The sequence below is a fragment of the Talaromyces proteolyticus genome, assembly GCF_021365285.1.
Source record: "Talaromyces proteolyticus strain PMI_201 chromosome Unknown BGW36scaffold_10, whole genome shotgun sequence".
NCBI classification, from domain to species: domain Eukaryota; kingdom Fungi; phylum Ascomycota; class Eurotiomycetes; order Eurotiales; family Trichocomaceae; genus Talaromyces; species Talaromyces proteolyticus.
Window position 1 is genome coordinate 846,769 of NW_025764286.1, and position 24,357 is coordinate 871,125.

A 24,357-nucleotide genomic window follows, 5' to 3' on the forward strand; every position below is an offset into this window, starting at 1 on the left:
ACCAAACTATGCCAGCTAAAGTCTACACGTCAACTGGTATATATATGTTTAAAAATGACTCTTTTAAGATTGGTAATATATTATAAAACCCCTGCCTAGTCCTAATACTAACCGTAAGACTTCGGGGTAGTTTCTGGGTTATCTCCGGACTGACGTATTTCACCGGCGCACACACCTTGAACGTTGTACCGCAATTTCCATAAAACACTGGCATTTTTGGATCCTTAGTGCTTCTCCACTATGGTATGGGAATTGAGGTGCGCCGTTCAAGTGGTGTAAGCCGCTCCCTGGTGCAATTCGTTATCTCCGAACTTTCCCCAGCTACTTTTATCCAGGGTCCAGTTTGCGGCAGCTGCGCAGGTATATATATCACACCCATATCTCAACCTTCGTATGCCTACATTATCAGGTTTTAATTAATCGTTTCTCAATCCTCTATTATGGCATCCTATCTCGTCACAGGCAGCGCCCGAGGAATCGGGTTCGAAATTGTCCGGCAATTAGCAGCCAAACCGGACAATGAGGTTAAAACTATATTTGCAACCTCACGGACAGAGAATACACGTCTCAAAGAGCTGACACAACAGTATCCTGGTCGGGTCATCTTTGTTCCTATCACCGTTGGGGACGAGATCAGCATACGGAATGCCGTGCCTAGTATCGAGACCGCCCTTGCCGACAAAGGGGTGAATGGGCTGGATGTCCTCATCAATAACGCGGGTATCGTCGGCTGGACTCATGCGACGGAAATGTCAATGTCCGGCTCTCTACTGTCCATGTCGTGAATAAATATGAATTGCTGATTTGTATAGGGCTGACTTGAGTGACGTTTTCCATATCAATGTTACCGGAGTGCATATGATGATCCAGGCCTTCCTACCGCTCCTACGCAAGGGTGATCAGAAAAAGGTCATTAATATGTAAGTCTTGAATTTCACTTCTCTGATGTATATTAAAAATTTGGGTTTCTAGTTCTAGTTCTGTCGGCTCGATCGCGCGACAGCCAATTTACAAGAGCCTCCCTTCTGCCTCTTACAAGGTCACCAAGGCCGCCTTGAATATGTTGACTGTGGTATGGGCGCAGGAACTAAGTGAGGAGGGATTTACCGTCCTATGTCAGAATCCAGGGGTAAGAAGCGCCTGTTTTATGATATTCTAGAAATGTTTCGTGCTGAAGGTCACAGTGGTTGAAGACAGATGAGGCCAACTCCCATGCCGATCTTCCCGTCGGGACCGGCGTGGAGAAAGTATTAGAGAATGCCAAGAAGGTTGGGCAGGAGGGCAATGGGCGATTCTTGAATATTCATGTGCCGGGTTGGGAGAAGAATCCAGGCTTGCATCAGTATGACGGCAAGGATCTGCCATGGTAAGATCCAATTATGTTAGTAAACTGGGCATGAATACACTCACAATCGCTTTGTATACATCGTAATCCATGCTATACGATGCCGGTCTCTATTAGTAGAGTAGTATCGATGTACTCTGGTAAACCTAGCCCAGTACTGGATGGCTGGCATCGGGCCGGCGAATGATCCGGATACGCTCGGCTAAACTTGCCGTGAATTTCCCGATAAACTGTACATTTAAAGAATTATTTTCCTTCTGCTTCACTTCATAGACAAAACTATACAAACCACGACCAAACCACAGAAATGCCTCCCAGCTCACCCGCACCCCGCTTCCACCCCTACAAAGGCCACCACAAAACCCCCTCTTTCAAACCCCGCGCCCCAACCAGCCATGCATCCGGCAGCGGCCTATCCATCAACGACCTCAAACGACGAATCCGCGACATCAAGCGGCTCCTCAACCACGCCGAGCTTCTTCCTGAAGCGCGGATCGTCCAGGAACGCGCATTGGCGGGCTACGAAAAGGACCTTGCGGACGAAACGGCGCGGCGAGGACGGTCGGAGATGATTAAGAAATATCACTTTGTTCGGTTTCTCGGTACCTCCCCCTTCCCATACTTCCTATGCTTTTTTGTAGGTGAGCTCATGGTTGGATGTTTAGATCGAAAGGCAGCGACGAAAGAGCTTCGACGGGTTACGCAGCTGCACGCGGATATGCAACACAAGTCCAAGTCCAACGGCGCAGATGCAGCGGGGATAACACGAAAAATGCACGAGGCGCAGATAAACCTCAATTACACGATTTACTACCCACTTGACGAGAAATATATCTCGCTGTATCCGCAGGATAAGAAGAAAAGAAAAAATCCCGCCGAGGACGATAGTGACGATGGTGTGGGTGAGGGAGGTGTGGATGCTGATGGTGCAGAAAAACCTCCGCTGTGGTACGTCGTCGAGAAATGTACTGCGGATGGAACGCTGGATAAGCTGCGGAATGGAAGGTTGGGCATTGGACTAGACGGGAAACCGAAACAGCAGCACCCAGCCGCAACAACGAAAACAGCCAAGACTACAGAGAAGGATAAATCATCTTCTACTACGAAACACAAAGAATCAACGACAAGAAAAACGGCCCATGGGAGCTCAAGACGCCATGGGTCAGAAGCCGGTGCTGCGCATCAAAATGAGGGTGAAGAAGATGAAGGGGATGACAGCGATGGAGGGTTTTTTGAAGTTTGATCTTGTTCTTACCATGCATTTCATTGCTTTCATACTTATAGCATGCCACGGTACATATTATGGAGTTTCTAGGATACCCGTATGATTTACGGTTTGATATTCATAGCCTTACAGAAGATTTAAATATTCACGTCTAATGTTGTTATAAGGCGTAATTCAATTTGTCTTAATATGCCGGGCACAAGCCCGATAACGCCAATCCTCTATCAGAATGCAAAGAAATCACCCGCTCAAGCAGCACTAAATAAACCGGCAAACATTGTAGAAACAAGTATAATCGTACGCCTGGCAGACTCCATTGTCGATCAGCGTTTCGTTACAGGAAGATAGAAAATACAGAACCAGCGTGTATGTTTCGGAAGATAGAAGATACAAAACCAGCATGTAGATTTCCAGAAGGAAAGGAGAAGAGAAGAGAATGTTCATGTCGAGGTATTGACATGTGTGCTTCGTATTATACGAGCGAAACAAAGGAAAGGGGTAGAGTGTGTTCCTAACCAGACAACTCTTTCCCTGTTTATTTGGTGTATGTAACGATTGATGTGGATGAACTACATCACTGTGCAGCCACCACTGCGAGCTCGGCGTCTTCTTCCAATAAAGGGTCCGTAACTGTCATCGTCGTCTTCGTCGAAATTGTACAGCCGCTCGGCATCACGAGCGCGACGTCGTCGCCGTCTGGCGCCTGCTCCTCCAGTGCCGGCTTCTTCTGTCGCCATCATGTAGTCAGCCCACTTACGAGCGAGATTATTTGCTGGTTTGAGAGAGCCTCGAAGGACGCGCTTGGTGTGCTCGTCAACGGTCATTTGCCATCCATAAAAGCATTTGAGTTGGATGATCTGTTTTGGGTATTGCTGCGGTGGGAAAGAGGGTGTCGGAGGACATGCCGACAAAGAATCGGAAACATCGCTCTCTCCGTTCGATTCTTTGACTGTCACAACAGCTGACGCAGCTTTCAATGCCTGAGGAAGGTAGGAGTTGCTGGATAACACTTCCCGCACACCAGCCCAGGTCACATTGACGCAATCAAATGCCACCAACCGCAAGCCCACGCAAGGAAGATCGGTGCTGTAGCCACGCTTACGAACCAGGTAGCTAGCCTCGATGAGTGATAGGTCAGATATCCGAGTATTATCCATCTCCACAGATTTAAGTTGCGGGCAACTCTTCAATATCGCGAGCATACCGAAATCGCCCAGACTCTCGCAGTAACTCACGTTGAGATGCTCGAGACGTTCGGCGCATGGCGTTTTGGCCAGTTCAATCAAGAGGCTATTCGTGATCTTGTCCAGATCTTCCAGCTCAAGATGGGTCAACTTCGGTGTCGTACGGAGAACATCGGTGATGGCGTCATCAGTGAGTTCTGGGCACTGAGAAACTTGAAGACCTTCCAAAAACGGAACGTTATGAGTGAGGCTCTGAAGGCCTTGATCCGTCAAGTTTGCGCACTGGTGGAGATCTAGATGCTTCAGCACACGCGGAGGAACAATAGGTCTGTCCGTCAATATATCAATCTCTGGGTCTTTCCCATGCATCAGCACTTTCAAACTCCCATCGTCCACATCCGTTCGATGAATGACAAGTCTTTCGAGAGCATTTCTCTCGAATAACAGCTGCAACATATCTTCATCGTCGAAGCCTGAAATTTCACCAGCACGCAAGTCTCTGAGCTTCGTGCAGGCTTCGACTACACGCTTTAATCCTTTGGTATCCACGTTGGAACACCAAGAGACGTTTAGAGTATCCAATTGCGGGCAGGATTGAGCAATAATCTTCATAGCAGAGTTGGTTACGCTCGATAGTCCTGAAAGGTTAATATACCGCAGGCGCGGATTTCGAAGAAGGAAATAGTGAATGGCGGTTTTGTCAATTCGACAGCCTTCCAAGGAAAAGTTGACCACATTGCGACAAGTATCAGAGATATTTTCCGCATCTGACAGCCACTTGTCGCGGAGTTGCACGCAACCTCGAAGATTGAGGTCTCTAATAAATGGTCCGGCAGTCTTGATGATCTTGAGAAGTGCATCACTTGAGATCTGACTGTAAAAGTCTGAGGTATCGATCCGAGACCACAACTGACCGTCAAAGCAAAATTTATACCAGGCTCTCGACACCAGCGAGCATCGTACTATTTCCTTTGGGGTCAGATAATTGAAAATACCCATCTTGATCTCATCGGGCATATCCTGCCAAAAGTCAAATGTGCTCTTAGCTTCAGGACTAGCAACCTGAACATCCATTCCATTCATCTCATTGATCAATTCTGTTTCAGGATCGTAGGTTTCCCGCAGCATACTCCTAGACGCAGGGCGCACGTCTGCAGGTAGAGGAACTGTCGCCTGCGACACATTCTGAGAACTCCCAATGGTACGAATCCGAGCACTGCCTGGAGAAGGAGCCGTAGTTGCGGGTGGTGAGCTCGTACCCAATCCGCCGTAGATCTGAGACGGGGACGACATGCTGGGGTCTGCCCAGCATTGTGGCGACAGGGAGACACACGACAGGGAAGCCTTGCCGTCTCTTTGGTAACCTGTAGAGTGGGATCGCGTCCGTCTTACCAGAGACGGGGTAGACGACATCCGCTGCAGGCTTTGCAACAACCTCTGACGCCCTTTCAGTCGGGGCGCTTGTTCCAATGGCACCTGCCCTGAGGTCGATGTCGGCGTGACGGGAGACGCAGCCCCAGGGCTGGGGAGGATCTCGTCTGGCACGACGCTGGCCATGGTAGATCACTCAACGACCACGACAAGCGAGGCTGTAAGATAAAGCACCAATATTTATCACAATATCTCGTAGGATCGATCGGCGCAGTGCAGTACCGGGATGGAAGGCCCGTCACTGATGGATCGGAAGCAATACGGCAATTCCGGACGAGCCGCCTAGAAAGTCATGATCGAGAGGGTGAGAAGTATACAGACCAGCGCAGCATATATAAAGCGCACGAGAGCGTTCTCACGCAATCAGCGGGGGGAGGATGCGGTGGTATGGACAGGTTGGGCTGGGAATGCGAAGGAATTCAAAGGCTGAGATAGTACAAAGTCCACCAACGCAGTGATCACTTCGTGGAATATGGGCGATTGCTGAGAGGCTGAGACAGACGGGTGGGCTGCACGACGATTCGCTGGGCGGCGGACCGTGGTTCGGCGTGAGAACAAAGCGTCCAGCGCGGTGTTGGTTGGCTGGGGTAAAGTCGGGTGGCTCACGCTGGCATTGATGCGACTATTTGCAGAATACGGTCGCGTGTCTGGATACGCAAAATGATGAGAGCAGGATGATCAGAGCAGGCGATGGAGATAGGCGGTGGGAGGGCGGTCACCAGACATTGCTGTTGATAAGGAAGGCACACAGGCGATAGTACAAGGCAGCACGCATACTACATAGTACACACCCAATGTTGCCATTACAAGGAACGCACACTACACACTTATAGTACAAGGAAGTAAGTACTCTTGCCAATGGTTCCAGTAATCTATTCTCGCCCAACAAAACCCATATGATTCGTCATCGTCGCCACAGTCGCTGTGCATTGTCGACTTCCCCACCTTTGGCCCCCGCTATGGCTTATCGGATAGAGCACACTACTTATCGATAGACGACTATACTACCCACATGGCGTGATGCGTCGTATCCCAAGTGTGTTACGTATTTCTTCCCTGTTTTCGGTAAACTGGCAAGTAGTTGAACTTGACATGTTTAGGTTATCAACAACACCAAGGACTATATTATCACCTAATTACTATTGTTGTGTACACTACTACATACCTCCATGCGACTCGCACTGTCGCCTGAGTCGGTCAGCTGCACAACCAACCGGCTAGCATCCAATCATTATTTTCTACCGATGTAGTTGACGATTAGATCAACCAAGCAGATAATGTCGCAACTGGATATTCTTCTTATCTTGTAGCTACATGTACACCACTGCATGAACAGGATGATCGTCGTCTAGTAGCACTTAAATGTGCACCTAATAAATATCATAACATCTGTGTTTGAGCGTGACAGGTGATGACATAGTTAGTTCACTAACATTTTACTGCGTCATTCTGCGCACCTAACACAGCTGCTTTTGGTGGTTTATAGAGTTGTATAATCTATTTATTGATATAAAAACAATAAAATTTGTGAATTTTTACATAGTAGAATTGATATTTAAAAATATTGAATTTTTTGATTTGCATAGGAAACCCATATTAAGATCAAATTTTTTGTTAAGCTGAAATTTGGATTGAGCTAGCTGGTGTGCACCAAAAATGAGAGTGTTGATGTGAAGGATGGTGCAGTTAGTAGTGCCTCTTTCACTCTTCGTCAGGGAGATCGATATGATGGGGCCTCTGCCATTAAATAAAGCAATTTAAAAGTAACTGTGTCATAGGCGTTGATGGCCGAGTTGGTTAAGGCGCTGGATTCAAGTTCAAACTTCGATGAAATACTCATTGAGTATCCCAGTGGCGAAAGCCGCGCGCGTTCGAATCGCGTTCAACGCATTATTCTTTTTGGTTAATTTATTTTTTTTAATGGTAGGTATTCACGCTATCAGGTAACATCCAGTCAACTCTTTATTTAAAAAGAAAGAGGCCTGGTGGCCGAATGGCAAGCCACTGGAAGAACTGTCTGCTGGTGAATCCTGCATGCCTCACCGTGCTTAGCACAAAATAAAATCAACCACAAGAAGAAATATAAGATCAGGATTCAATCGGTTAACTACTATCAATTGATGTATATAATAAGGGATGAGATGGTATAAACCAGGGTACTTAATATATCAATATACTCTTTATTTTACTCCATGCTTAGCACTATTTAGTTGTGAGGCCTGGCGGCAGCGGCGCACAGTCCACACAGGCACACAGGCACGTGCCGCAGACTCACAGAGGCTTATAAGCGTTCCAACCCTGGAATAAGGTAATTGGGCCTTGGATTGGCAGTGCGCAACAACCTTATATTAGTATATTGAAAATTTATAAGCTTTTTTCTTTAATAATTGTTTATCTAATATTGGTAAAATTCTGTGCAGGAAATAAGATTAAATAATGTAAATAGAAATATAATGTGAAGATGGCACATTTCTGTATTTAAGCTGTGCACATATATCATATATATGTCTCTTGACATATCGACAGGTTAAAGAACACTGCTAAGACCGGACAATAAATGTTGAATTCTATTACTACTACAACAAGAATGAGATGAAGAATGAGATGAGAATAGATTGAGAATGTAATGGTATATTCTAACAAAATACTAGACCGAACTCAAGCCATCATTCGTCCCGTCCATCGGCGATCTCGCTATTCTGTCCCTACAACATTGAAAAGCAAAGAGGGTTAGGAGGCGAGCGATAAGCCTGCGAGCATGCAACACAAACGTAGAGACAGTAAAGAAACAGTAGTAGAAATAAAGTAAATAGTTCCGTATAGTGAGAGGCTAATGGGTATCTTGCGTATGCTTCTATCCAATGGAAAGCACATTATTTTTTTTGCTTCGTTTGTCAGCTGGCATCGTTTTCGTTCTTCGACATGGATATTCTTTCATCCGTTCGGGTCAGACAAATGAAATAGATGGCGTGGTGTAGGTGGGGAAAGGTACATATATGTAAGATGTAGATATAAGTTAAGGTTAGTTAAAAGGCCGTCATCCATGGGTGTTCGACCACCTCGGAAATCGTGAGTCGGTTGTCCACGTCGCGATCGAGCATTTTGCGAATCAGGTCAATGCAGTCTTCGGAAAAGGGGAGGAAGGGCACGCGCAGAGGGTGGTCGAGAATCTCGTCGATATTGTAGAAGGGGTTCTCCTTGTAGACGATCGTGTATAATAATATCCCAAGAGCCCAGACGTCTTGCTCCTTGCCGCGGTAAGACTTGCCCTGAAGGACTTCGGGGGCAGCGTAATCTGGATAGTGTCAGGATTTCGTCTACAAAGAAGAAGAGTGGTGGCTTACCAATAGTCCCTACAAACACATCAAAGGGCCCGTTCTTAATGTACGCCGCACTCCCAAAGTCAATCAACTTGATTCGACCGTCTCCGTCTAGAATGACGTTCTCGTCCTTGATATCCCGGTGCACGACTAGTGCTTTGGTGTGGAGATGGTGGATGGCATCTACGACCTGCTTGAAAATATTCCGGCATTCGCCTTCGTCCATGTTGGCTCTTAATTCGATGTAATCGAATAAATCCATGCCGGGAAGTCCATGAGGCACCATCTCGATATAATAGTTGATTTCGTCCTCAAAGAACCCCTCCATTTCCACGATGTTCGGGTGTTTGAGTCCGTCTCTGCGGAGGTAATCCAACACGTGGATCTCCAAAGGTACTGTGCCCAGTCGACGATCCCGCGTCCAGGTATCGACAAGAATTCGCTTTTTCGTTACGTATTTCAAGACGACTTTCTTAGATGGGGTCTTTTTGAGTCGAGCAAGTTTGACCTGGCCGTATGCGCCCTGTCCCATTTCCTCGAGAATGACATAGTCTGATATCGACCTCTTCTTGGATGGCTCTTTGGTGACAGGCGCCCGGCTTACTTCACCCAGCTTTTGGGAATTTCGATCAGCCAATGGTGTCGACGCGGCTTCGTTTAATTTTTCGCTGAGCAAAGAGAGAGGCGTCTTGTTGTCCAGAGATGGTGTGTTGGAATGCGATGGTAATGATGGAGGAGGCGAAGGCGTTCGTTGACCAGTTCGAGGTTGAGCTGCCGGACTTGTCTCTTCAACAGCTGAAGTGTCCGCGGAGACAGCGCCGTGTTGTCCGCTATGGATCTGCCTTGAGTAAGTAATCCAAAGTGCATAGACTATTTCAGTCACGGCGATGGTGTCGGATGCTTCGTCGTCATCGTCTCCCTTCTCCGCAACAGAATGGCCCTCTTGCCTTTGACTGTCTGGGAATACAGTTTCGCTTCGAACAACGCGCAGCTGAACGTCCACAGACAGACGAGACCCATCTCGATGTCTAGCTGGAAGACCGTCTGGTTCGAGGAAAATCGAGGCTGCATTAGCTTTGTTATCTCGAAGCACCAACAGTCCTCTTGCACGCCGAAAGCTGTGCTCTGGGATAACCATGCCGTCCACTAACGACACTCGGTCTTCCTCCGTCAACGTCTTCAGGAAACCCTCAAAGTCAGGAATCAGCTCAGAGATATGGTGGCCCTCGGGACGTTCCTGGCCAAAGAGAGCTGACGAGAACACAGAATTCGAGCTGATAATGTTAAGGGTAGACGACGACAACACCATCATACCGGCAACATGAGGGAAGCTGGAAATGCGTAACGATCGCATGTTTCCGTTGGGATTTTTTATTATAGTGGTAGGAACACTGTTCGTCCCAGTACCGCGAGCGCCAAAGTACTTCAGATCAGCAAGCCTTTGAAAGCCGTTCCCAGATTCATCCTCCACGCAATCCTTTGGCATATTGGGAAGAAGCTCAGTTATCACCAAACCAAGTTTGGCAAAGCCTTTACCCCAGACCTGGTCAGTATCACCCTCTAGGCATGTGATATGTCCTGTGCGGTCATAAGTCACATATGCCACGTTCTCGGTAATTTCTTCTAAAACCCAAATGAGCCCACCACGCTTCTCCATCACCCATAAACTCGCCGATCCGGTCGATCCATTGCGTTTTTGAATCGGTACCACATCACCGCAAAGCAAAACTCCACGAGATTTAGTTGCTGCGTGATTTGATTTTCTAGCATTCCGAGTGCTAGACCCGTATCCATCGTCCGTCTGGGCGCGGCGAGCAGCCTTTTGCCGCGAAGATGGTTTACTCAACAGTTGTGCCGTGAACCCATTGCCCATTCCCGTGGACTTTGGCATGTTAAATCGAGACTTTCCCAAAGTATTTGGTAGCTTCGCCGTGGCATCAGTAGTAGGATCTTGAAGCTTCGATTCTAGCCACCCTCGGCGCTCCTCTTGGACAACCTCTAGTATGCTCAACTTCTTCACTTCAGACTGGGTTACCCCAAACACCAAACAGGCCAGATCGTTCGCTGAGTTGATCGTCCATGGCGCCTTGGCTTCTGTTCTGAAAACCGCTTGGGAGACTGGCGTCCATTTGCTGCTATGGGTATGTAGCATGGGGCCGCCTAATCCTAGAGCGCCGAATCCCGAGGAAGATAAAGAATCACCCATACCATAAGGCTGGGCTAGGGTTTCCATAAGCTTCGCTTGTAGGGATACAGTGCTAAGATCCGTGTACGTGCGTTTCAAGCTAACTCGTCTAGAAGTTGGTGCCGATCTTAAGTCGCGTTTGCGGGAGAGAATGTTATCATCAGGGATAGGGCTGAGTAGCTGGTTGTCCTCTATACCAGGGTCTACGAACTCGGGAAACTGCCCGTGGCTGTGGCTGTCGGGGCTTCCTCCATCAAACGATTTGTCGAACACATTGTCTTCTTCGATTTCCGGCGGGCTAGTCAATGGCCCATGCAAGGCAGATCCTTGGCGGCCCTGCGATTCCTTATCAAGCACGTTTGCTTTGGACAATAATTCAACCATATTCTGAAACTCGCTATCCCCGCTTATTCGAGCCTGTGCGTTGACGATCCCAGGACTAGTAGCTGACCAACCAAATCGGTCTTTCATGAAATCAATCGACCGCTTCAAGATATTCTGCCTTGAGTGGAGTAGTTCCTCTGATTGTTGGGCGAAAGAGAATGAATGGAGAGATTCGGAGGGGAAACGGTGCAGGTCTTCGAATGGAGGTATCGATGCGCCTGAAGGAACATACACAGATGCCGCTCGTGACGACGCACCCGAACGCGTCGGGGGTGAGTTTTGTTGTCCGACGGATGATGTGGAAGGGTTTGGGAGGGTGAAGACTCGAGATAAGGGTTGTTGTCGTATACGATCGAGTCCGGAGAGACCGAGGCCAGCGTCATGATCGAGTAAAGGGGATCTGAGAGAAAAGAGATCAAAATCAGTCCTTAGGATACGATTCAGCCAAGCAAAGCCCATACCTTGGCAGGTGGTCATAGTCAGACGAGACAGAGGCATCCATCGACAGTCTCAGCGGTTCTCCAGAAGATGGAATAGACAGGTTTCCGTCGGCTCGGTCCTTCGGCAGCCATGTTGCCTGCTCAGGTGAGGTTGATAGCGTACCGAGGGAGGGCGACGAAAGGGGACTGAGATCTCCTATTGATACCCTTGCACGTCAGCACGAATGCTTGTACGACTGATGTCAAAACTTTGAGGAATGTGCGATACGCCACCAAGCCAATCAGTCACTTTGGCCGCTATCTTATCGGGACGACAAGCAAAGTGGCAAGAACTGGTGGTGTATCGCACAGAAATTGCAGCATACACGCAATAGCACAACGAATTGAACCAGGAATCAGGCATACTGACCATCGTGATGTCTCTCGCGTCCGGTCATTCTTGTCGGATCAAGAAGCCCCTTAGAACTGGAGAGACAAAAGCCTGGAGACAAGCTCCACTGAGAAAGACTACCACGCTTTGTGTATAGGAATTGTGGTCTGCATGGGGAATGCTATAAATTCGTCTTGTGTGTTAATTCTCGTCGTCAAACCGAGCCAAGGTGTGGCCTTCTTTTTTTTTTCTCTGTCTTTTCGGCGGGCTTCGAATAAGGACCTGAAAAAGAAGACGCTTATGCTTCTCGCCCCGCCCGGAGATGCTGCTGCAGGTTGCAGCCTATTGTACTGCGAATTGACGGACAGGCGAATCGGGAGGGTTTAGAAAAACTTCGCGCTCTGTAATTATAATCCTGGAAACATGAATGAGCATTGTGTATGGCCCCTCTTTCACGGGTGAAAAGTAGGAAGCCGGCAGAGGTAGATTCTTGGAGTACTGAATCGCGCGGGGGAGTGGGCGCACCTTACCGCGCCAAGCGTTGCAGACTTGCAGCCGTGGCTGAAGCCAGTCTGGCACCAGGACGGCGAAAATCAATAAGAAGGCGATCGACCGATCAGAAAAGGACGAATATGCCTCCAGCTCTTTCGCGGTCGGTCAGCGTTGTTGGGACGCAGCACAGATGGCCGTATATTAGGCCTATAGTGAGAGACGGGCTGTGGCGGCAAGTCTCAGAGTCGCCGTAAAGAACGATGTCAAATGAATGCGCAGGCCTTTCAGGCGTGGAGACGCATGCATCAAAAGGGGGGCTAGAGGAGGGGCAGCTGGTTAAGAGGAAGAGCTGGCGTGGTAGTGGAAGTAGTCGTGACGAGAAGAAATAATAGAGAGCCAACTTGTGGCTTTCCGCTCAGCACATGCTCCTCTGGGTGGAGCTGCCCCGTTCACGGTCATAACTGAACTTACTTGACTGTGCTGAGGCCGCCGCGACGCTCCGGTGACACCTCAGCCTCACCTTCTTTGCTTCTTCTTTTCTGATCATCTGACGTATATCAGTCGAGGTCAATGTTACAACTTATCAGTACATCTTAATAACTCCGAGTGTTGTTGACGCATTATTCTAGAATGACTTCATACCCGGGGATCTGCGGTGGCTGATTGTCGCTAGGCTAGACCCGATTATGATTGGTGGATATCAATTAATATCATCTCGGATTACAGCAATTGATACATATCATTGAATTACTCGTGAATTGATTTATATTTATCCAATCTGCTCCGACTGTGCTGCTGTAGACTTAGTATTTACCATGTGAGGCGTCATGTGGCTGCACTAAATCAGGGCGGGTCACGCCAACTATGTGAAACTGCTCAAGGGCAAGCCATCTTCCTCACCAGCAGTCCCTGCCTGACTCTGATCTCGCTTTTCTCCAAAGAGAGGGCTCTGCCTTGACTGCGACTCGCTGTGCCGCCTTTGATCAGGGGGTAGGGAGGCTGAACTGACAAAATGAGAACGGTGTGTGTTGTCACCTAGCATCCACGAAAATTCGGAATCTGCCAATGGTGGGCGAGCTGCTGAGGCAGATGCTGCTGGCCGTAGTGGACGGGGAGCTACTTTTCGAGGAGGCGAGGAGGTGGCAACGATCCCAGAATCTTTGGTTAGGCCTGGCACTTCCACAGTAGGGGTACGGCTTTGGGCTTCTTTGGGATATGGCTTTGGTAAGGAGCTCTTGTTTTCTTTCTTCTGCTCATGATCATCCTGGGCGGCGTCTGTCTTTTCGGAAACAATATCCGCCTCCTTCGTGGGTGCTGCTATCGCATGTGTCTGCAAAGCGCGCGCCTTGAGTTGAGCCGTTCGTATTTTTTCGTACGCATTTCGTAGTGCGTCGGCAACACGAGGTTCGAGAGTCGTTACTGCTTCTTTCACAATAGACAACTCATCTAGTGAATCTTTCAGAAGTTGTGCGAGGTCGACATCTTCTTTCTCTGGCAATATTGTCCTTGTAATCGGGTTCGCCGAGTCTGTTTCCCTAAGAGGCCCGAGTGACGGTGTCCCAAACCGCGGACTGCTATACCAAGGTCGTAAAGACGGCACGTTTCCGGGCTCTATATTGACCATGTTACGCCTGGCCTCAGTCACAGCACCACGAACAGCTTTCGCGACGCCCCAGTTCTCCGTTCGGCGTTGCAGTCCATCCGAGACATCCTGGAATAAAGTTTCGAGGCTTCGCTGATTATTTCTTCCGGGTGACCTTCCTGGGGAGCTTTCTTCACTACCATTACGGGAATCACTTTGAAGGCGGTCTCTTTTGTTAGCAGAGGATCCCTTCAAGCGGTGATGTAACGGCTGCTTGGCAGCCTCTGGTGGACGGCCCGAATACTTTGAGATAAGATATGCTCCACGCGCAGGATTCGAGTTCTGCTCCAGGAACAATGCATCGTGTACTAGACTTTCAGCACCATGGTCTTGAAGAGGCGGGTAGCGCAATAAGAGTGTCAGGGCAGATGAGTAGTCGGATTCCAGCACTAAACAGATAAGCAATTTGCCAACACTTGGCTAGATGAGGATATCACTTACATTGCCATCTTATTCGAAGAAGCATCGCTACACAAATCTGGTCTATCAGGGTCACTCTTAACCCATCGGCAAAAATGACATCCCACATAACAAGAGTGTCTTCGAAAGAGAATTCTCGGCCAAATAATAAGCGAATCCACCGACTTGATAAATTTAGCTCAACCATAACAATATGATTGTCAATTGATATGTGTATACATACGTCAGAAATATTTGTGGCAAAATCTCGATACTGTTTAAATGTGAACCCAGCTCATTGTCTGCAATCATGAGTAGTTCATTGTGAATGTGCTCGCATAATCGGACTATAGGTGTAATTTCCGCATGGCCGTTCACCATCTTTTCCTCCGTGTGTTCGTAGAAAGACCTCGCAGTCTGCATAATACTGCAGAATATACTGAAAGAGTCATGCTCAATGTACTTGGCATCAAGCATATGTAACATCGAATCATCGTCTCCATCGATATGAGTTGTGACTGGCAGTTCCAGTTTGACGGCATCACGCTCGACAACCCATAAAACTGGGGCCAGCAATTCATGCATCCCTTGTCGATAACCTAGATCGGGATTCAGCTTCGAGTAGATAAACAAAATATCTAACATTATAGATTTCGTAGATGGTTCGCGAAAAAAGTAATTTTCCTGCAAACATCTTTCTATGTCTTGGTATATTTCAGCTCTAATACCTTCATCGCGGCGAAGGGCCTGCCAAGGAGACTGTAGCGAATGGACAAGTCAGACATGTCTAATCTTCACTGCGCATAGTAATTACCTCGTCGTCCTCGGCTAAAGGGTCCACGGTAGATTCCAGATCATCTGGGTGTTTTATGTACTTTAGGAAATGGTCTTTCAGGGAGTCGTATGCACTGCGCGTATCAGATAGTCGCTGTGTCCATTCTGGCTGTTCAAGGTTGTCATAGAGCAGGAATGCCTAGATTGGTCAGAAGCTGAAAAAATGCCAGACCCTACAGAAAGACACACCTTCCAATATACTGATCTAAGGCCGTCGTCGCAGGGACTGCCTTTTTCCTCCGCCTTGACCGCTTGTCTGAGGTCGTTTGTGCTTTTGCCATGGCTAGAGAGGATCTCCCATCTCCGTCTGTATGCGCGTGGATGTCAGTGGACCTGAGCATTGACGATGGCGGGAGGAGCCAACCTAGCCTCTTCAACAGTTTTCATGGCATTATCCCCTAACCAGCAAAACTCTTGACGTAGAAGCGAAAAGCAGAGAGATGTGAGTAGTGGGCACAACAGTTGAGCATACCTGCAACCCCGATAACAAGACCAAATGACGCGGGGTGGGTCCTGACACGGCAGCTGGTTGGCTGCCACAGTGGGTTAGCCACAGGGAGTTAGTCTGATAATAATTAGGAAATCTGATTTCCCCGAAGGAAATTAGTGAGTCTCGTCTCCTATTATTTATTTTTATTGAATTATTTTGTTGAATCTGTGCTCATTTTTTACGCTGGAGGGGTTAAAAAAGGTGTGGTACAGTAGAAGGCCTTGAAAGCTACAGGGCATTAATTACCCTTTCGGCAGAGCTTGCGCCCTAAATGGGCTGACGACCACGCCACCCTGGGCACTAAAAAGAATGATGCAATTGATGGTGAGAACGAGATTCGAACTCGCGAAGCTTGCGCCACTGGGGATTAAACATAGTTCTTAAATCCAGCACCTTTGTATCCGCATTAACATGCTTGGCCATGACATTTATGGTTACAGTGGGGCCTTACCTTAACCACTCGGTCATCTCACCGATTAGGGTATTTCGCCTACTATATATTGATATCGTAATTGAAATTATTCCGTCGCTTCTACAAGCAATTGTGACATCGTCTAGGCACCACCAGATCCGGGGGTCTGGATAGACTTGGTGTGGGTGTTGAAATTTAGTCCGTTCGATGTTTAGGCTACAAAAGTAGATATAAAAAGGAGACAGGAATATATATAGATAATATAAGGATAGAAGTCTTCGAATTGAAGTCAAGTCGAAGCTGGAGAGATGTATTTTGAAGATACTGTAATACAAAACATAGTTATCACTTAGTTTCTCTCCTCCAGGTTGAGAAACCAAGCTTATAAGCCTAAGTGCTGGCCGGAATAACTAATACTTAATCTAACTAGACGGAGACAGTTATTGCATCACAATTGAATCCCGAGATATCTCGGAACCCCCGAAGAATGGTCTTCTAAGGTTTGCACATAATGTTGATTCAAGAACGCCGCTCACTAAATCTAGGGCGGTACTAAACGCGCACTACAATTTCTTTGCACTCAAATCCGCGCACAGGTGAGCTGAACACTTCCATTTCGAGTTATATCATGAAACAATTTAAAACCCTGCGCCTTATCATCCGTGTATCCGCCACCAATGAATTGTTTGAGGTGTTCAGGTACACCTTCAGCAATATTTGGGATATGGAGATGTCTACGAGGTCTAGAAGCTATAGCTTCGGGATTGTCCCCATTTATCCAGTCTACGAACCCATTTGCTTTATAAGGTGCGGCAGCGTACCTGTCTTGAGGGTACAGAACAACTTCATCTCCCTCTTGCCCTCCAGGATAAATAATAGTTATTTTGAAGGCAAGACGGGAGGCAGGCTCATCATTTCGAGCTTGGACTGCCCAAACCTGAGGATGTCTTTCGTTTTCGGTTAATTCGACTTGGACAAGTACTCTTGAGAATTCTTTTCTCGGTGCTACCACAGACAAGCGCATTGTTGTGTGTACGTGTACATGGATACACCCGTCTCTCCACCCGGCCTTGAATTCTCGGCCTGCCAAAAGGCTTTCTCGAAGACGGTCCACCCTCATACTCTGGGAATTATCTGACCACAAGTATCGCCTGTGAGACCGGCCAAGGTCGTTTGAAGCTACAGCCAGACAGAACCCTTCATCGGTCTTGACAATCTCTGAGGCCTCTATCTGGTCTTGTTCCGATATTTCCAAATGTTGAATTATATCATCCAACTCCACCTCATTATCAAGGATCTGGGGAGTAGTATTTTGAGCCTCTATACTCGAGGCCTCAAATACCTTGGCAGGCTCATCCTGTATTTCTTTAGAACAGTTGACACGCTGGTAAAGCTTTCTCACAAGTCCTCTTTGGTCTGGATCATAAGTTACTCCAGGCTTGCGGACTAACGGTGGTATTACTTTCGACCCTCTGGAAGCTTTGTACTGCGCTGGACATCTTGGCAGTTCTTGTGCCAGCATCAAGCAAGCATGTACTAGGGAGGTTCCCGCTTCTTCGAGTTCAAGGATATCCTCGTCCTTAGTGAAGCCTTGTCTGGCTAACCACTCTTCTATTTCTGGCACAATGTCCGCAGATGTCATCTTGGGTTCTCCATTTCTCTCGTCGTCGTAAAGTCGAACCAGTCTGGTCAAGGCATTTGCTGAGCACGCAAAGTAAGGAGAGATATTTGGGGTTTCAGTCATTTTTACAACAAAGTATAATAACTCTGAAATCTGTCGTGACTGACGATGGGTTCTTGTTAATTGACAGATTAAAGAGACCGGTACCTCCAGATAGATTCGCTTAATAGTGTTATTGCTTAACTCAACATACCCTTTGAAAGTTTTAGAAGGCAATTCAAGTTGTATGGCGTTACACGCAAGCTCCTGCGAAATAAGGATATTTTTGGCGTTTAGGCCGCATAGCAGGATTATCCTCAGGTCACTGCCTAGAATGAGGTCGCGTGTGAATCTTTTCAATGCCGTGACTTCCCCGGGGGAAGTGATGTGATGGGTTGGCATGCATCCATAAAAGAATACTGCCTTAAGCTCCATGACCACGCTAGTATATTTAAAGAGTTAAATCCAGACTCTTTTATTCCCCATGGCAGTCCAGTTGTCGTGGAATCATCGTAATCATTAGAATCATTTAAGTAGCACTGATCAAAAACGAAGCCGATTTTAGCCTTTGTCGTTCCGAAAGGAACATTCCGCCGGAAAGTGTCATTCATGGCTTTATTCATATCTGTAAGCCATTTTTCAGGATCCACGTAGCTACCTGATAACCGATCTGTCATAGAGAAATTCAGGTCTAGTGAAAACTCCAATTGCCTTCAAGGCTGTATTCAGAGTTTGTTGACAGTGTTCCTTTGTTAAAGAACGTTTGGAAGCCCGATCAGAGGATTCTTCGTATTTTTTCTGCTCCATTCGAAATTGTGGCCATTCTTGAATTTCGGTATCAAGGGAAGTTTCACAGTACAATGTAAACCTTTGGAGAAACGAGCCCCCAAGTGGAAGATTTTGATAAAGAGGCGGTAGAACATTTAGTCCTATCGTCGAATATGATTCAGACACAGGAGAGCCAAAGTATCTTTCCAGTGTAGCCGCTGGAAGTGTCTGAAAGGCCTTACAAAAAACCATTTCCAACACATTTGTGGCCAAAGTTGCAAGAGTCTGGTCCATGGAGGAGTCCAAATCTAAAGTCCAAAGCCGAAGGAAATTTGCTGAACGATACCCAGTACCTTTTACTAAAATGTAATAGTGTAAAGTATTGTCATCTCCTGACAAAATTGCGTTCTTATGCTGTGTGATCCGAGCTTTCAAGTTTTTGGATTGCCCAATATATCCACGCCAATAGTCAACACTCCGACTGTCTGTGATATAATCTAGATACCCGCCGTCGCCGTCCCATCGATTTGGGAATTTACAGCGATTATATCGGAGTCTATTGAGCCTATAGCTTAATTCAGCTAACTTTATTATAAAGAGTTCAAAGGTACTTACCGATCGACTGTGATAGTTTCACCCTCAAGCGCTTTCACGTCCTGGTCAACTAGGTCCACAATGAATGCTGCAGCCTTATCAATGCCTTCATGGGCCTTTATCAAATGGCGATAATTCAAGGAAGAAAGTCTGCGATCCTTATCCCGATTGAGAAATTCTAAAAGCTGCTGAGTTTCGTAGAGAAGATTTGGAAATGCTACTACGTGAGACACAGGATCCCCTATCTATAAGCGGTCAGAAATTTGGTTGAAATGGAATATAAAATCGTGCAGATTCCTACCTTGCTTTGCTCAAGAGCCAGTTCTTTGTGTGGTTGGAATGAGTCTGAGGTTCCTAGCATTGCTCCTGATCTTGACATTGCTCCTGATCTTGGCGTTGCTCCTGACGTTCTCCGTCGTCTTTTTCGCGGCGTTTGAGGAGCAGGAGTGGCGGGAGGATCACCATATCTGAATCTCCGTAGACGAGAGCAGCCATTCCTGTGTCCTTTTGTGTTGCATTCTTCGCAGGTCGGACAGCGTGAGCAACGAGAAACTATGTGATCCGGTCGTTTACAATAAACACACGGGAGGTCAGGGCAGAGTCGTTTAGGATGGCTGTTCCATCCACAATTTGTACAATAAATGTCGTCCAATCCTCGACATTGTGAAATCCAAACATGCACGTCACCACAATCTGGACAGCCTGGTCGCTCAAGGGGCAGCTGTGGGAAAGACATGTTGCAAAATTAGCGAGGGAGAGAGTAGCCTGACACCGATGTGTAAATTGTTACAATTTGTGGTCAAAAGAGAGCGAGTAGCCTGATACCGATGTGTAAATTTTTACGATTTGTGGTCAAAAGAGAGTATCATTATGATGACATCCACCCAACAAGATGACCCATGGAAAAGGAGAAATTCTGTTTGAAAACACAACAAGAACTTGAGCGCTTCCCAAATAGGTGACCGCTGAACACAAACATGTTTGACTGCGCCGCCATCAAACTGAGCCCCGCTTATCCCATCATTTCTCCCCATTCTCCCACCGATTAATAATTTTTCAAGAGTTATACAACTTAGCTCGCTTCAAAGATGACCTTTTGGGCCTTCATCTTATCGAAGATATCATAGCCCTCGACGGCCTCGCTGAGCGGCATGATCTTGTCTGCCATGAACCTGCGAGTCCATGTCAGTCATATATATACACATGTATATGGCCGCATAGTATCAGTGTAGTGACCTACCCAAGGACGTGTTGGTTCTTCTTCAGCACTTCCAAAGCCTGTGGAAAGATCGATCGCACCGGACATCGTCCCATCTGGAGCTTGAGATTTTTGCCGTACGCCTCATTGCCGGTCCAAGGAATCTGGGAATAAACAACCTCAGTAAACACAGCCTTAAAAACGAACACGCAGAAAGCATCATACCTCGGCGTTGTGCACGCCAACACTGCTAATCGTCCCCCATGGCCGAAGAAGCTCAAATGCCGTTCGCAGCGCCGGGCTTAACCCGACCACCTCGATGACCACATCCGCGCCCCGGCCGTCAGTCAACTCCTTGACACGCTTGTCGAGTCCCGCGCGGTCTGTCTGGAAATTCCAGGGCTCTGCGCCAATGTTCTTTGCCTGCTCGAGTCGAGCTGGGACTGAGTCTACTGCCAAGAGGTGCTTGGGCTTGAACTCGAGAGCATTGATCAGAGCAAGCAGGCCAACTGGACCGCAGCCAATGACGACCACGGTCAGGTCAGAAACTTGTTCTTTCGTGTACTCCTTGAATCCATTGCTGGCCGCGAAGTAGCCCGTAGGGAAGATATCGGCCATTAGGACAAGTAGCTTCTCGTCTACTCCTTCGGGGGCTTTGTATACTGTCCCATCTGCCCATGGCACTCGTACCTGTGTTACGAATATTAGCAGCAGTTTAAATGAGTAATTACCCACATACATAATCAGCCTGGCTTCCATCGAGAAGAGGGCAGCCGAACAAGAGGGATTTTTCACAACGAGAAGAATAGCCATGCTTGCAGTAGTAACATTCTCCACTTGACAGGATAGAATTAGCTTTGTCTATGTTTCTAATCTGAAATACATACCATGACGTTGTAAAAGGACTAACAACAACATCCCCGACTCTCACACTCTTAACAGCGCTGCCAGTCGCAACCACCGTGCCGGTGAATTCATGGCCCATAATAAATCCAGTTTTGGACGGCTGATGGCCACGGAATACATGTAGTTCGCTGTATACTATTAGTCCAGATCTTATTCTTCTAATTAGACGAGCCTTACCTGCCACAAAGAGCTGTGTATTTCACTTTGACAATCACATCCGTTGGCTCTTGGATCTGAGGTACCGGTCTCTCTTCCACAGCGACCTTGTGCGGTCCATGAAACACGACTGCTTTCATTTTCTCTGGAAGCGCCATTCTCGCGGCTTCTTGATTCGGCTGTATGCTTGGTTCGGATTATTTAATCAATACAAGCGGGCTTCAGTGGCAAGGCTATCGATCGTCTGCAGCGGATATCGATTTTGGATATAAAGGTTCAATTCAAGGTAAATAGCATTATATAATACTACAACTGGGAAAGACATAAATCAACTGAGTAATGTTGCGAGGGGTAGAGGGAAGTGGGGTTGATATAACTCGATGGACCAGTAAATAACCTCGGGCAATGTTATTTACCTAGGAGCAGCCGGTTGTTCGGAATGGGTTTGTTGGTAGACAAATCTAATCAATTAATATCGTTCAGGCAAGCGTGAATCTACGCTCAAGAAATGAAATCGTAGTATTCTGTCTATAATTATTGATTTATTGAAATCGGAATTCTATCGTTGATAGAGACGCTTAGAATTAGCTTCCCAGAACTGCTTGCAGTCTGCATGCCCCCAATGCTCAGCCCACCATTCTCCAAAACTATCCTGTACATCTTCGTCGACCTTGGGTAACCGCTCGTCTCGCTTCAGCCCACACAAGGCACACGCATGGGAAGCTTTGAGTGCCCCATCCTCTGGGCTGGCAGTATTTATACGACTTTTGTCAGTGATTACGGGTATAGGCCGTCCGCCGGAGGATTGGATAAGGGCGTTGAACACAGCAGTATGATTGCGCCACGAGTCGATGACGGCTACGACCTCTTGCTCCTCCTTGATTGATTCACCTTTACTCACCGAGTTTAGCTTCATCCCACTCGTTTTTCCAGCACGGGCGGGTCCGATTTTCATGCTTTGGCTTAATATTGTGTCCCTCTTCCATCGCAGGGTGCGACCTGCAATGACGTGTGAAATTGCCTTCAGGGTCGATGTAAGGTATATGACAAGTCCCGGGTTAGGTTTTAGTGGTTCCTGTTTACCCTGGTTCACTTGCTTCCGAAAGTCGTCGAGGATGGAAGGAAAAATTTGTAAAATAATAGAAGGAGGGGGGATGTTGGTGGGACGAATGTCAACCTCTGGCACAGACTTCTTTTGCGGTTCGTTCAATACTCTTGTATTTCCCTGCTTTAGTTTGTTTGGAGTAGCTGAAGTCGTCTGTAGTGTTTTTGAGTGCATATGATTATTGCTCAGCCGAGGTACCTCCGCGTGGCCATCCTTGAAGTCATCCCATTCTCCGAAAAAGTCATCCTCAGACGCAGTGTTTTTTGGAGTCGGTTGTTTAGCTGCGACTCTCTGACCGAATTTTATCTTGGGAGTAGTCTGTGAAGGCTGTTGACGTGACGTGTCTTTGGAAGCCTTATCATAGTTTACAGTAGGGCTATCGTCTAATGAAAGAAGATCAAGAAGTGCTGGTGTATTCGACAGGCTTTGGGTTGCCTGTGCATTGAATTTGGGTGAGACCGCAGGTTGGCTCTCATTCCCAAAGTCAATAAGCTGTCGACTAGAGGGTTGACTGGGAGCATTTGAAGCGTCTTCAAACTCCCCCCAGTCATCTTCTCCATCGGCCGTTGCTTCCAGAGACACGTCAAACAATACTTCTCCGCCAGGCTCACTTGGCAGCCATAAGTCTTTCCTAGAAGTATACAGGGATTCAATGTTTGCATCGCTTGGGATGGTCAGATTGAATTGTGGTTCGTTTGGATGCGCAGGTTCAGGGTCGACAAAAGAGTCGAATTCATCGTTGTCCCCATCGTCATCGTAGAACATGGTATTGTCTGGTCCGATCTGAGAGGCATCTTCTGCAGTTCTGGGCCCGCTAGTCCCAAACTCGGCCAACAAGTCTGCAGACATATCAACAGAACTGTCCGAGACTCAGATTTGGAGACTGCAGGCGAGAGCTAGTCCCACCCAAGCTAAGAGACCAATGATAACTAACTAATACTAAACGAATGACTAATACTGGACTAACTTCTTCTAGTCTAGTTTAGAAATTAGTGTAGAGTCTGGAGACAAGCACGGCCTTCCCCAGTCCTAGTCCAGAAAGGGACTAGTGCTATTCCGGCGCTGTAACCGTTGTTTTTGCAAAAGTGGTAAATTACTGTTACAATCACTCCCCTCAGTGTGTGATGATTCTGTGTTGGCATGGCTATCGCGTGATTTTTTGGAGTTGTTTTTCTGTAAATACGGATATCCAATGCAGGAGGCCGTCTCTGCCAAATGTCACGCATCAGCCATATTGTTGCGAGCCGCAGATAAAATACTAGCAGAGACAACAAAATAGTAAATTACGTATTGCTGATACCGCGCTGGCTTTCTCACCGCGTGGTTTGGCTACTGCCACTATCTCCTCCCGCTCACCACCGCCGCCATAAACCTCGTCTACTCCACGACGCATCTTCCTCCTCTCCTCTCCCATCCTCCTCCTCTCGTCTCGACCACTCCTCCCTCTTCACCTTCAATTCACTCTCCTATCTACCTCCCCCTCTCCACCTCCCTCTCTTCTTTCTCCATCCCGGCCATCACACCTTTTCCCCTCCCATCCTCCCACCTCTCGCTGTGCCCCTCCGTTGACAGTGATCCTCTCCCATCGCAATATCCTCCCCCAACCTATTGCGAGATCGTCATCTTCAAGACTGGTTTCCATAAGTCGAGGTAAGTAGCGAGCTTTTTGTTGACTTCCATAACTCTCCCTCTGTCTTGTCGTCACAGTGTGTCAAACCGTGAAACTTTGTTGCGTCAAAATTGCTCACTCCAACTGTATAGAAAAATAGGCGATTACATCCACCACCTCTCTTTCCGAAAATAATCTTTTATTTTCT

At 47.4% G+C, this 24,357-nt stretch overlaps 9 protein-coding genes and 1 non-coding gene across 10 annotated transcripts; 3 read left to right on the forward strand and 7 right to left on the reverse strand.

The window, feature by feature from the left end:
• The first annotated feature begins 408 nt into the window (after nucleotides 1-408).
• Nucleotides 409-1,606, forward strand: BGW36DRAFT_385417 (uncharacterized protein). Its single transcript, XM_046216907.1, has 4 exons — nucleotides 409-757; nucleotides 813-920; nucleotides 973-1,129; nucleotides 1,185-1,606. The coding sequence occupies exons 1-4, from the start codon at nucleotides 441-443 to the stop codon at nucleotides 1,368-1,370; spliced, it is 768 nt and encodes a 255-aa protein (XP_046068761.1). The 5' UTR covers nucleotides 409-440; the 3' UTR covers nucleotides 1,371-1,606.
• A 1-nt stretch (nucleotide 1,607) lies between these two features.
• Nucleotides 1,608-2,720, forward strand: BGW36DRAFT_385418 (uncharacterized protein). The gene is made up of 2 exons (XM_046216908.1): nucleotides 1,608-1,947; nucleotides 2,011-2,720. Exons 1-2 carry the CDS (start codon nucleotides 1,653-1,655, stop codon nucleotides 2,586-2,588), a joined length of 873 nt encoding a protein of 290 aa, XP_046068762.1. The 5' UTR covers nucleotides 1,608-1,652; the 3' UTR covers nucleotides 2,589-2,720.
• Nucleotides 2,721-3,139: 419 nt separating this feature from the next.
• On the reverse strand, nucleotides 3,140-5,311 carry BGW36DRAFT_362436 (F-box domain protein; the record flags this gene model as incomplete). Its single annotated transcript, XM_046214375.1, has 1 exon — nucleotides 3,140-5,311. The coding sequence occupies one exon, from the start codon at nucleotides 5,309-5,311 to the stop codon at nucleotides 3,140-3,142; it is 2,172 nt and encodes a 723-aa protein (XP_046068763.1).
• Nucleotides 5,312-6,963: 1,652 nt separating this feature from the next.
• On the forward strand, nucleotides 6,964-7,075 carry BGW36DRAFT_t55. The gene has a single exon. It is a non-coding gene; the product is annotated as a tRNA-Leu (tRNA).
• Nucleotides 7,076-8,211: 1,136 nt separating this feature from the next.
• Nucleotides 8,212-11,951, reverse strand: BGW36DRAFT_399658 (putative serine/threonine protein kinase; the record flags this gene model as incomplete). The annotated part of the gene is made up of 4 exons (XM_046218543.1): nucleotides 8,212-8,480; nucleotides 8,530-11,474; nucleotides 11,536-11,710; nucleotides 11,924-11,951. The coding sequence occupies 4 exons, from the start codon at nucleotides 11,949-11,951 to the stop codon at nucleotides 8,212-8,214; spliced, it is 3,417 nt and encodes a 1,138-aa protein (XP_046068764.1).
• A 1,002-nt stretch (nucleotides 11,952-12,953) lies between these two features.
• BGW36DRAFT_385425 (putative TBC domain protein) lies at nucleotides 12,954-15,839 on the reverse strand. The gene is made up of 6 exons (XM_046216909.1): nucleotides 15,616-15,839; nucleotides 15,441-15,558; nucleotides 15,232-15,390; nucleotides 14,662-15,176; nucleotides 14,460-14,602; nucleotides 12,954-14,407 (listed from the first exon to the last, which is right to left on the reverse strand). Exons 1-6 carry the CDS (start codon nucleotides 15,636-15,638, stop codon nucleotides 13,239-13,241), a joined length of 2,127 nt encoding a protein of 708 aa, XP_046068765.1. The 5' UTR covers nucleotides 15,639-15,839; the 3' UTR covers nucleotides 12,954-13,238.
• An 894-nt stretch (nucleotides 15,840-16,733) lies between these two features.
• Nucleotides 16,734-17,897, reverse strand: BGW36DRAFT_436650 (uncharacterized protein; the record flags this gene model as incomplete). The annotated part of the gene is made up of 1 exon (XM_046221454.1): nucleotides 16,734-17,897. One exon carries the CDS (start codon nucleotides 17,895-17,897, stop codon nucleotides 16,734-16,736), a length of 1,164 nt encoding a protein of 387 aa, XP_046068766.1.
• A 570-nt stretch (nucleotides 17,898-18,467) lies between these two features.
• Nucleotides 18,468-19,554, reverse strand: BGW36DRAFT_430639 (uncharacterized protein; the record flags this gene model as incomplete). Its single annotated transcript, XM_046220867.1, has 3 exons — nucleotides 18,468-19,146; nucleotides 19,197-19,420; nucleotides 19,477-19,554. 3 exons carry the CDS (start codon nucleotides 19,552-19,554, stop codon nucleotides 18,468-18,470), a joined length of 981 nt encoding a protein of 326 aa, XP_046068767.1.
• A 386-nt stretch (nucleotides 19,555-19,940) lies between these two features.
• BGW36DRAFT_325384 (putative alcohol dehydrogenase) lies at nucleotides 19,941-21,780 on the reverse strand. The gene is made up of 6 exons (XM_046212714.1): nucleotides 21,457-21,780; nucleotides 21,261-21,407; nucleotides 21,113-21,209; nucleotides 20,599-21,063; nucleotides 20,416-20,537; nucleotides 19,941-20,347 (listed from the first exon to the last, which is right to left on the reverse strand). Exons 1-6 carry the CDS (start codon nucleotides 21,591-21,593, stop codon nucleotides 20,248-20,250), a joined length of 1,068 nt encoding a protein of 355 aa, XP_046068768.1. The 5' UTR covers nucleotides 21,594-21,780; the 3' UTR covers nucleotides 19,941-20,247.
• A 171-nt stretch (nucleotides 21,781-21,951) lies between these two features.
• Nucleotides 21,952-23,415, reverse strand: BGW36DRAFT_385427 (uncharacterized protein). Its single transcript, XM_046216910.1, has one exon. The coding sequence runs from the start codon at nucleotides 23,387-23,389 to the stop codon at nucleotides 21,995-21,997; it is 1,395 nt and encodes a 464-aa protein (XP_046068769.1). The 5' UTR covers nucleotides 23,390-23,415; the 3' UTR covers nucleotides 21,952-21,994.
• Nucleotides 23,416-24,357: the final 942 nt, after the last annotated feature.

Bases quoted from the DNA above. Each gene is read 5' to 3' on its own strand.
- BGW36DRAFT_385418 (XM_046216908.1), top strand. From the start codon at position 1,653: ATGCCTCCCAGCTCACCCGCACCCCGCTTCCACCCCTACAAAGGCCAC. The intron at 1,948-2,010 runs GTACCTCCCCCT...TTGGATGTTTAG, and splicing joins TCACTTTGTTCGGTTTCTCG to ATCGAAAGGCAGCGACGAAA.
- BGW36DRAFT_385417 (XM_046216907.1), top strand. From the start codon at position 441: ATGGCATCCTATCTCGTCACAGGCAGCGCCCGAGGAATCGGGTTCGAA. The intron at 758-812 runs GTCCGGCTCTCT...TGATTTGTATAG, and splicing joins CATGCGACGGAAATGTCAAT to GGCTGACTTGAGTGACGTTT. The intron at 1,130-1,184 runs GTAAGAAGCGCC...TGAAGGTCACAG, and splicing joins TCCTATGTCAGAATCCAGGG to TGGTTGAAGACAGATGAGGC.
- BGW36DRAFT_325384 (XM_046212714.1), bottom strand. From the start codon at position 21,593: ATGGCGCTTCCAGAGAAAATGAAAGCAGTCGTGTTTCATGGACCGCAC. The intron at 21,210-21,260 runs GTATGTATTTCA...TATCCTGTCAAG, and splicing joins AGTCCTTTTACAACGTCATG to TGGAGAATGTTACTACTGCA. The intron at 20,348-20,415 runs GTAGGTCACTAC...ATGGACTCGCAG, and splicing joins AAGAACCAACACGTCCTTGG to GTTCATGGCAGACAAGATCA.
- BGW36DRAFT_385425 (XM_046216909.1), bottom strand. From the start codon at position 15,638: ATGAAAACTGTTGAAGAGGCTAG. The intron at 15,391-15,440 runs GTGTGTCTTTCT...TGACCAATCTAG, and splicing joins TTAGATCAGTATATTGGAAG to GCATTCCTGCTCTATGACAA. The intron at 14,408-14,459 runs GTAAGTGATATC...TTATCTGTTTAG, and splicing joins TCTTCGAATAAGATGGCAAT to TGCTGGAATCCGACTACTCA.
- BGW36DRAFT_385427 (XM_046216910.1), bottom strand. From the start codon at position 23,389: ATGTCTGCAGACTTGTTGGCCGAGTTTGGGACTAGCGGGCCCAGAACT.